Source organism: Heteronotia binoei, chromosome 2 (genome assembly GCF_032191835.1).
Source record: "Heteronotia binoei isolate CCM8104 ecotype False Entrance Well chromosome 2, APGP_CSIRO_Hbin_v1, whole genome shotgun sequence".
NCBI classification, from domain to species: Eukaryota; Metazoa; Chordata; class Lepidosauria; order Squamata; family Gekkonidae; genus Heteronotia; species Heteronotia binoei.
Window position 1 is genome coordinate 32,165,586 of NC_083224.1, and position 11,202 is coordinate 32,176,787.

An 11,202-nucleotide genomic window follows, 5' to 3' on the forward strand; every position below is an offset into this window, starting at 1 on the left:
AAGCATCCCTTTATGTGCCCATTTTCACACATTAAGCCTCTGTTTAAAGGGCCAGGACACTGCTGGGAATCCTAATGTGCTAGCAGATGTGCAATGAAAACTGCAATCAGAGCCTTAGAGCTTATATCCCATTGATAAATCTTAAGATAGTAAAGTTCAGAATCAATAGGCCAAATGCATTTTTATCTTATTTTTTCTATTGTGCTCTTTCTCTAAAGAGCTCAAGGCATGGTACATGGTGGTAAACAACGTCACCTGGTAAATAATACCCCAGTTACCCCTGCTAAAGGGACTGGACAATTTTGTCCAGGCAAACCTGCCATTGGCAGCCTACTTGGCAACCCTGCCATTTTCTCCTCACAGCATCCCTGTGAGGTAGATTAGGCAGTGGAACAGTCAGGGCCAACCCTAGACTGTCCGGCACCCTAGGCAAGGCTAACTTCTGGTGCTCCTCCCCCTGCACTGATATAATGTCATGGATTCACATGAGAGCACCCAATTTGGCACCCCCAGAAGGCCAGAGCCATAGGCAATTGCCTAGTTTACATATGAAGCTGCCTTATACTGAATCAGACACTTGGTCCATCAAAGTCAGTATTGTTTTCTCAGACTGGCAGCGGCTCTCCAGGGTCCCAAGCTGAGGTTTTTCACACCTGTTTGCCTGGACCCTTTTTTGGAGATGCCAAGGATTGAACCTGGGACCTTCTGCTTCCCAAGCAGATGCTCTACCACTGAGCCACCGTCCCTTACCTTGTGGCAGGGCTGGCCCTGGGGACAGTAACTGGCCGAAAGTCACCAGCACACTTTGTGACAAAGTGGTCTTTGAACCTGGGTCTTCCTGGTTCTCTGCCGAAAGTGGGAATGCTACACCGCTCTGGATTTATCAGCTTGATTTCAAACTCCTAAATCCATCACCAATCCTAATTTTAATTTATGCCAGAAAACTGAAGTTTGGAGAATTCACTTGAGAATCAATCCTCCCCCATCTAATATATTTTAGTTCTAGCAGGTAATGTCCTTAGAACTACTTTCTTGTATTTTGTCAGCAGTGACAATGAAGGAAACTGTTCCTCTTTTAAGCACACCAGAGTCATCCCAATGACATTGATTAGCAGCTGCTTCCAGCCTCTTCACACAACACTGTAACTCATTGCCGCGAGATACAGCAGGGCCCCCAGCTTTAAACAAAGTCATCACACCAAAACCAGCTCTCACTGGACTGTACCCCATTTCAGTCTGCAAACGGTGACTCATTTACTGGAATGCTGCCTCTCCACAAAGTGAAACTCTCTGCAATGCAGAAGAGTAGCAATTCAGGGGAAAGGCTCTGCCAAACCAATTCTGCAAAAACAACAATATTATCCATCAGAGAGGTAGATGGCTGAAAGGAGGGAGAGAAGGAAGGTGTGAGTGTGGCAACTGGGCCACAAAACAAGCATTGCAGAAGGCAGTTGTCTGTGCTGAAACAGAAAGTAGGCACAGTCCACCAGGAAATCTCCTCCGCCAGATCCACTGGATCCACTTCCAGGCATTTGTGCTGCTCCCATTTTGTAATCCCTAGTCCAGTGGTGGCCAAACTGTGGCTCAGGAGCCACATGTGGCTCTTTCATACATATTGTGCGGCTCTCGAAGCCCCCACTGCCTGGTCAACCAGCTTGAAGAAGGTATTTGTCTCTTTAAATCACTTCTCCACGCCAAGCCAGCTGGTGGCTTGGAGAATGCTTTTAAGTTAAGCTTTCTTTCCACCCCTCCCTCCCTCCCTCTTTCCTTCCTCTGGCTCTCAGACATCTTTATTCTTTGTGGCTCTTAGTTAAGCAAGCTTGGCCACCCCTGCCCTAGTCCTACCTCATTGTTTACTGGAGGCCTTTGCTATCTGCTTGAATTGCTTTGGAAGAGACTATGGCTCAGTGACAGAGCATCTGCCCTGGACGCAGGCATCTCCACATAATCTCTAGGGTTGAAAGGACGAGCTAGGAGCAGGCAGTGTTCTCTCTAAGCTGAGTTCATGCTCACAGTTTTTTAGCCTCCGTCTCACACATTTTTGTCTTAGCTCAGGAAAAATGACCCCCAGAGCAAACCAATTTATGCCAGTAGCTCTCAAAGTAGAATTCCTGCTCACAAGACTCTGCAGTTTAGAGGGAGTATAGGTAGCAGGTGATGGGAAAGACCTCTGCTTGACAACCTGGAGAGATGCTGCCAGTCTAAGTAGACAATAATGGGCCAACAGTGGACCAATAATCTGATTCGCCCCACAAACATAAAAAGGAGTCCTCTGACACTGAAAAGACTTGATTTACTGTGATGTACCAAAGGTCAGGGCTTTTTTTTTGGTAGAAAAAGCCCAGCAGGAATTCATTTGCATACTAGGCCACACCCCCTGGTGCCAAGGCACCCGGAACTGCGTTTCTGTGTGTTCCTACTAAATAAAAGCCCTGCCAAAGGCTGATATGTAGAAAATCAACTAGTCTTTTCGTTATCACAAGCCTTCTTTTCATCGTTCCTCATGGCTTGTGCCCCTGGCGTGGATCCTTTTACCACCACCACCACCCCAAAATAAGGAATGGGGGGGGGGGGGTTTAGATATTTGTCACTGAGCATTTGCCAACAGACACCCAGCTCATCAGAAGCATCGCAGTTCAATTGCAAGAGATTTTCAGGCTAAAATTAAGAAGGAAAATCTGCAGTACCTATTGGGTTGGACCCAGACTAAATAGTCTTATCAGTGACCATGAAATCCCCTCCCCCAACCCACATCTTCCTGAAATGCTGCTACTGGGGGAAAGGAGATCTCGTTTAATCTTGTTGTACACGATGCAGTTGTATAAAGTGTATGATCTGAAGTATTTTTCAATAAAAGTTTAAAAGGTAAAAAAAGAACAACATGCACACGTGGAAACTGCCAGTTTAGTCTGCGCCTCACGCATTACCTCTCCAGAAGAAACAAATCCAGAATTAAGACACACCCTTGCGCAGCCTTGGCAACCTCTCCGAGACCTACGGGTTGAGCACGGGCAGGAAGAAAAGAGATGCTATCCGGGATTATTAAATTCTCAGCAAACCCTTAAAGAGAAGTGCCTCGGAAAGAACCGAATAATCCACCGGCAAGGATCAAGGAAATGTCCCTGGCTGCATCCGACACAGCAGAAGTGTAAAACACCAAACAAACAACGCCCAGTACTCACGTTGATTTTCATGTTGCTGTCTTCGCCTAAACTTCTCTCAGTCCATCACCTACCCAGACCCTCTAGGAGGCAAAAAGAAAAAAAAAGGGGGTGGGGGTGGGGAGAATGAAGTCTTGCAAGTTTTGTTTGCAAACCTCCGGAGTCTAATTGTCTCTGCAGTTCTTGCCCAGCATGGGAAATAGTTTTTGTCTTGCTATTTTTTTTTAAGTGAAGTGAAGAACCCAGAGATCGGATAGGGTGGGGTGGGGTGGGCGGGGGAGAAGGTTCCTTATTTACATAGTCTTTTATCTCCGGAGCTGCCATTGGCCGGGCCTGATCAACATGCAAATAAGGACATGACATATGGCTCTCGAGGCGGCCTCCCCTGTCCAGGGGGAATGATAAAAGCAAACGAAAAAGCCTTTAAAAAAAAAAAAATCGTCACACCCGCGAAAAATGCTAGGAATGCCGCGCAAGAGGATGAGCCCTGCAGGATCTCTCTGCATTTGGTTTCCGGATTCTCATCTGCGAATCTGAGTGGACGTTTGAAGACAAGCAGACCAATAAAGCAATACAGGCTGGGTTGGAAATGGGCCCGGGGTGCTCGCTTTGCGGTTTCTCCCCCCCCCCCCCCCGTGGGCTCTATCATGCAAAAGCAAATCTTTAGAGGATAGTTAGTTGGCATATTGCAAGATGCAAAGAGAGCGCGCGAAAGGGAGATAAAGGTTCAGCAAGAACAAAGCCGGACAGGTCCCCATGAAAATGAAATACTTTCACTGGGGGCTGGCTATTCAAATTGGCCATCTGGTCTTCCTAGCTGGAATCTGCTGCTTAATCGCTTTTTTAACACACGCACCCCCACCGTCATTGCACAACCGTCTCCGGTTCCTTTACCCGTTTTCTTTGTCTTGGCCGCCCCCCCCCCCCGCTTGAATTAGTCCTTCCTCTTTTAATATTTCCCCCTTTTTCTTTCTTTCTTTCTTTCTTTCTTTCTTTCTTTCTTTCTTTCTTTCTTTCTTTCTTTCTTTCTTTCTTTCTTTCTTTCTTTCTTTCTTTCTTTCTTTCTTTCTTTCTTTCTTTCTTTCTTTCTTTCTTTCTCCCCTCCCCTGCAGAAAACTCTCTGAGAATAAAATGCAGGTCTTTTAGGAGAGAGTATAAAGTGCATTCGTTTCAAGGGACAGTGATGGAAAATTGAAAGTTGTGTTGGGTGTGGGCCTATGGCTTTTACTTTTTTTAATCACATCAGAAACTCCTTCCTTCCTTCAGAAAGTTCAAGGAGAGGACATAAGTGTTCCTCCGTTTTATCCCCTGTGAAGAAGGTTAGATAGTCATAAGAACATAAGAGAAGCCATGTTGGATCAGGCCAATGGCCCATCCAGTCCAACACTCTGTCACACAACGGCAAAATACACAAAAAACAAGTGCCATCAGGAGGTTCACAAGTGGGGCTAGAAGCCCTTCCACTCTGCCTGCCCCCCCCCCCCCGCCCCCACAAGCACCAAGAATACAGAGCATTACTGGACCAAAGTGAACCAGGAATATTGATAACAAGTCAAGGATTTGAACCAAGTTTACCAACCCCAAGGTGAGGTCTGGAGATCTTCCACTTCTACAACTGATCTCCACAGGGCTTCTTTTGAGCAGGAATGCAGTTCCAGCTGGCTTGGTGTCAGGGGGTATGGCTTAATATGCAAATGAGTCCCTGCTGGGCTTTTTCTACAAAAAGAGCCCTGGATCTCCAGGCTAGAGATCAGTTCCCTTGGAGAAAATGACTGCTTTGGAGAGGAGATGCTATGGCATTGTACCATGCTGCGGTCCTTCCTTCTTGAAACCCCGCCCTCTCTAGGCTCCACCCTCAAAATCTCCAGGTACTTCTCAACCCAGAACTGGCAACCCTAATTTGAACCCAGGCCTTTCCCTGTCAAAAACCCAAACACTCGATCTGTTATACCAAACTGACTTTCTCAGTAATAATTAATGTACCACTTAAACATTTAGTGCCAGCCTCAGTTTCCTGAATTTCAAGTGTTGTGGGAATGCAAATAAAAGTTATAAATGCATTTTGCACGTTAAGTGTTTAAAAAGCCAATCCTTTTCACCTGGTCTATAAATCATTACAATCTTTAGATATAAACCAATTAGATATCTCACAAGGCTGTCGGAAAATCTCCAGGTTCTCTCCATTTTGTCTAAAGAAGGAATTATTTCATCTGATGCCGCCTTATACTGAATCAAACCTTTTAGCCCATCATGGTCAGCATTGCCTACCCAGACTGGCAGCTGCTCTCCAGAGTCTCAGGCAGAGGAGGCTGAAGCTGGTTCCTTATCCATTACTGATTTGTGAATACAACCAAAAACACTGAGGAGAGTTTGAAAGCTCTGAATCCCAAAATAAGGTCTAGACTGCCATATATCATGCACCCCCATGTTCAGGGGACTCTGCCCTTCAAGAGGACATGTGCTGCCTCACGGTCCAAACAGTGGTTCTCATGCCAGCTGCTTCAAAGCAAGGTGCCCCCAGGACACTCAAACAGGTAGACGCTGGGGCCAGGCTGTACCCCAAAACAATATTTGGACCACTCCAAGAAACACATCCCCATGCTCGGGACACTCTCCCCTTCAAGAAGACATGCAGTGGTGCCTGGTCCAATGAGGGGTGTATGATATATGGCTGTCTAGATCTTATTTTGGAGTTCAGAGCTTTCAAACCCTCCTCAGTGTTTTTGGTTGTATTCACAAATAAGTAACAATTAAGGAATAAATAAGAAACTGTGAATAAGCAACCAGCTTCAGCCTCCTCTCAGGCAGAGGTCTTTCACATCACATACTGCCAGGGAGTGAAACTGCGACTTTCTGCATGCAAAGGAAAGGCTCTTCCACTGAGCCAGTTATTCAAAAGAAAGTCCCTGGCAATTCTGTGGGCTTTTCTTGGAGCCTGCTCTGGTATGACACTAACTTCATGCAATAGATGTGGGAGGAGAAGGAGGAACCTTTGGGTCTCTCACCCATGTGTATCCTCTGCACCCCAGAAAATGGAACAAATAAAGCACTTTCTCTTTTCTTTTACAGCATCACAGCAAGCCTGCATGCCCCACAGAGCTTCCTGAATTCTCCATACCACAAGAAACAAGGTTACCAACCTCCAGATGGTGCATGGAGTTCTCCAAAAATTACAACTGATCTCCAGACCACAGAGATCCGTTCCTCTGGATGAAAGGATAGCTCGGGAAGGGGGGTTCTATACCATTGAGCTCCCCCCTTCCCCAAACTCCACCCTCCGCAGGCACTGTCCTCATATCTACTGGGATTTCCCAAGCCAGATCTGGCAAGAGATTGATTATAAGGTTGCCAACTTCCAGCTGAGGCCTGGAGATCTCCCACTATTACAATTGATGTCCAGATGACAGAAATCAGTTTCCCTGGAGAAAATGGATGCTTTGGAGGGTGGACTCTGTAGCCTTGTACCCTACTGAGGTCCCCCCCTCCCCAAACACTGCCCTCCCCAGGCTCCACCTCCAAAATCTACAGGTATTTCCCAACCCAGAGCTGGCATTGCAGTCCTACAGAGTCAGTTTGGTATTGTGGTTAGGAGCAGAGGTCTCTAATCCGGAGGACCTCCCTCCTCCTCCACAGGAAGTCTGCTGGGAGACCTTAGGTCAATCTCAGTTCTCTAGAACTCTCTCAGCCCCACCTATTCACAAGGTGCCTGTTGTTCAGAGGGGAAGGGAAGGAGATAGTAAGCCACTTTGAGATGCCTTAGAATAAACAAAAGCAGCAGACTCTGACCTGGAAAACCAGGTTTGATTCACCACTTTTTCACATGAAGCCTGCTGGGTGACAGTCACAGTTCTCTCAGAACTCTCTCAGCCCCAACTACATATCACAAGGTGTCTGCTGTGGGGAGGAGAAGGGAAGGAGATTGCAAGCTGCTTTGAGACTCCTTAGGGAGGGTAGAGAAAAGCAAGGCATAAAAAGCCAACTCTTCTTTTTCTTCTGGTCACCTTTTCCATTGCACTAATAACAGCAGCCAAAAATAGTGGCCCAACTCTGTCAAGAGGAGGAAATGATTTGAAAGTTCAGAGGAAATGTCTTAGTGGAGGCATGGCTCACCATGCTGCTTTCCAAGAGGCTTGGAAGAGAGGTCAAGCAGAATAGCTGCTTGGTCTTGCAGCAGGTGTCAGCAGGCCCATATGGGTGCCAGCCTCCAGGTGAGGTCTGGAGATCTCCTGGAATTACAACTGATCTCCAGACTACATAGTTCAGCTGCTTCCCTGGAAAAAATGGCTGCTTCACAGGGTGGACTATATCGCATTAAACCCCATAAGGTCCCTCCTTAGTATAGTGGGTAAGTGTGCAGACTCTTATCTAGGAGAACTTAGTTTGATTCCCCACTCCTCCACATACAGCTGCTGATATGACCTAGGGTCAGTCACAAGTTCTCACAGAGTTGTTCCTCTCACAAGCAGTTTCTGTCAGAGCTCTTTCAGCTCCACCTACCTCATGGGGTGTCTGTTGTGAGGAGGGGAAGGGAAAGGAGATTGTAAGCTGCTCTGAGACTTCTTCAGGTAGGGCACCAGTCTTCTGAGGGTGCCACACACCCCCATGTGACTTGGTGATGTTATCAATGTGCAGGGGGAGGGAGAAGTTAGCCTTGCCTAGGATGCCAGACAGTCTAGGGCCAGCCCTGAGGGTGGGGTATAAATTCAATGTCTTCCTCCTCCTCCTTCACCCCATCCTCTCCAGGAATTTCTCAATCCAGAGTTGGCTACTTTAGGAGGGGGTGAGGGCCTTGTTAGGGTTGCCAAGTCCAGTTCAAGAAATACCTGGGGACTTTGGGGGTGGAGCCAGGAGCGAGGTTGAGACAAGCATAATTGAACTCCAAAGGGAGTTCTGGCAATCATATGCTTTCCCTCCATTGGAAATAATGGATAGGGGCACCTTCTTTTGGGGCTCATAGAATTGGACCCCCCTGGTCCAATCCTTTTGAAACTTAGGGGTTGTTTTGAGGAGAGGCACTGGACGATGTGCTGCAAATATGGTGCCTCTACCTCAAAATACAGCCCCCCCCGCCCAGAATCCCAGATATCCATGGATAAATTATCCATTATATTCTATGGGAATCTGTCTCCATAGGGAATAATGGAGTGCCCAGCAGACATTCCCCCCCCCCTGCTTTCTGATGACCCTGAAGTGGGGGGAGGACCTCCAAACCAGGAGATCCTCTGCCCTCACCTGGGGATTAAATAACCCAATATGAATAGAGAATCACAGATAAATGACTAGCAGGGGAGCCCCTAAGGGTTCTGTGATTAAACCAGCCTCCAATATAATAAACAAATTTTCATTGAAATTTATAAAGGAAACATAAATAACCACTTAAAGCAGTGAATTGTACATAAGGTGAAGTCATACAGTATGCTCAGTCCTTTATAAGGACAAAATTAGGTGCAGTATTATAATATGCACAGTCTTTCTTGGGAACAATAGGCCTCCAAATGGTTTCAGCCAAGAACTGGCAAAGTAGAGTCTTCTTCACAAGTCAAACTGCTGTAGAAAAAAGCCAACAGTAGCAGACAGCTACGAAGGCGGCGCCTCTCTGCCTCCGTTTCTCTGAAGCTTCCACAGGCTTAATGCAAAAGATTACAAAGTTGACAATGGAAATCAATCCTTCAAGTACAGTGAAAGTTATGTTTATAATGAGCTGCTTCCCTAGTCATGTACACTTTATCCCCAGCAAGCTGTGTTCTCATTTTACCAACCTCGGAAGGATGGAAGGCTGAGTCAACCTTGAGCCAGCTACCTGAACCCAGCTTCCACCGGGATCAAACTCAGGTCGTGAGCAGAGCTTGGACTGCAGTACTGCAGCTTATCACTCTGCACCTTGTGGCTAATAGCCACTGATGGACTTCTGCTCCATATATTTATCCAATCCTCTCTTGAATCCATCTATACTTGTAGCCGCTGCCACCTCCTGTGGCAGTGAATTTCATGTGTTAATCACCCTTTGGGTGAAGAAGTACTTCCTTTTATCTGTTCTAACTCAACTTTTGTTGTTGTTGGTCTTTAAATTGAGTCCAGCAGCACCTTAGAGCCCAAACAAATTTTCAGGGTGGGAGCTTTCAAGACTCAAAGCTCCCCTTGTCAGACAGTGGCCTACTATCACATCAGATGAAGGAAGCTCTGTCTCTCCAAAGCTTATACCCCCTTCCAAGTTTAGTTGGTCTCAGAGTGCTCCCAGACTTAAATCTAGCTATGCTACTGCAGACCAACAGGACTATGGTCTGGAACGGTTAGTCTTTAAGGTATCTGTTATATATATGAATCTCTGTGTACCAAATGGTGTTCCTACCTGGCTCATTGGAGCTTAATGGACTGAGCTTGAGGATTTAGGAACAATGGGCAGGAGGTTCCAAATCCCAACTGCCCTGCCCAATCACAGGCCCCCTGCTAGTTCGAATGACCCAATAATGAGCTAGTGCGGGAACCCAGTGTTCTATATAGTTGGCCCAGCGGGTACCACTCTCCAGTCCAGGTAGTGCAGCCACCCACCATGCTGTACTCAATGAAGGTATCACAACTACCTCGCCTCTTTAATGCCTAAGAACCCACTATATTATAGTATCACTAGACTCTTGCTACATCTCGTTACAATCCCGTCTGTTCCATCTCCATCCCACCCTTTATCTGGGGAGCTCAGGACCCTTTGAGCATGGCTCTGCTTTTTTCCATTTTATCCCCACAACAACCCTGTGAAGTAGATGAGACACTCAGAGAGAAAAACTGGCCCAAGGTCACCCAGCGAACATCACACCAAAGTGCAAACATCTGGCCCAAGGTCACCCAGCATCAAAGGATCTCTAACCAGTATACCACACTGACTCATTTCCCTCTACAGCTTTGATATCTTGTCACTGGCTGCGATCTCACACACTAAATAATGCACTCTCAATCAGGGCCAGCCCTAGACTGTCTGGCATGCTAGGCAAGGCTATATTCTGGCACTTCGCCCCCCCCCCCCCACACACACACTGATAACATCACCAAGTCACACGGGGAGCATCCAACTTAACGCCCCCAGAAGGTCAGTGCCTTAGGCAATCGCCTAGTTTGCCTAGTGGCAGGGCTGGATTTCTAACTGGATTTTACTGTGTGAACTGGCAAAATTTAGTTGGAAAGGGCATTATTTAGTGTGGGTGATCACAGCCTCTTTTCCTTGTTGAAGCTAATGTGGGAACCTTTCACAGTAGCAAAACATTTCAAACTACTCAAAGACAATTTCTTCATTTTCTCTCCTGCACGAACACCCCCTTGCTCACAATCTCAGCAGCAGAATACACAAATATAACAAAGATGATGGGTCAAAGCAAATGTGTGCTCTGTCCTGCTGGTTTTCCAACACATTGGTTGTTAAATAACACAGAATTTCTCACAACGCTGATCCCCTGAACCTCACAGCTCGGAAGCCAGGGACCTACCTTGGTGAGAGTGAAAGGTCCACTGTTTCTATCCATCGTTGCTCCTAGTAACTGCAGCCACTTCCTTTATCAGCATCAACTCTCACTGTGGAACAGCTTGGTTGTGCAAAGTCTGAGTGCGCCAGGAACTTTCTCAAGACAGAAGCATCCGCTAACTTCATTCTCCAAAAAGTATTTACAGGACTGAAGAAGAAGGAAAAAATGATAAAGGGAGATTCTAGAGCAGCCAATGCATACCCATGTAGCCAAGGTCAAGCTTCAGAGAAGGTCTGGGGGTTGCAAAGCAGCAGAATCCTCCCGACTGAAGCCTTTCTACAAAACACCACACACAGGAAAAAGAAAAGGGACCCTTTTTTTTTGCTTTGCTTCATCTTCCTGTAGTTCCTATTTTAGACAGCTGATAGGAAGAAGGGCACGACTCTCTCGCTGCAGGCATCTTGCAAGGACATGAAACATGGCTTGCTTTAGAGAAATGTGGAGACTTCTTAAAAAGAAAAAAAGAGCAACTCGTGGCCATTGATCACGTTAGGCAATATTTTCTGAATTGTGGATCGCGCTGGACAGGT

At 46.6% G+C, this 11,202-nt stretch overlaps 1 protein-coding gene across 2 annotated transcripts in view; it reads right to left on the minus strand.

Annotated features, from left to right (window-relative positions):
- Positions 1-10,818, minus strand: part of CASS4 (Cas scaffold protein family member 4) — a 52,603-nt gene extending 41,785 nt beyond the window's left edge. Inside the window, exon 1 of one of the 2 annotated variants that reach the window (XM_060230756.1) lies at positions 10,637-10,818. In XM_060230756.1, coding sequence (XP_060086739.1) covers positions 10,637-10,672 — 36 coding nt within the window. In that variant the 5' untranslated portion in view covers positions 10,673-10,818. Of the gene's footprint in view, positions 1-3,182; positions 3,269-10,636 lie in introns of those variants that run through there. The other variant, XM_060230757.1, reaches the window with a different exon arrangement.
- Between the last annotated feature and the right edge of the window lie 384 nt (positions 10,819-11,202).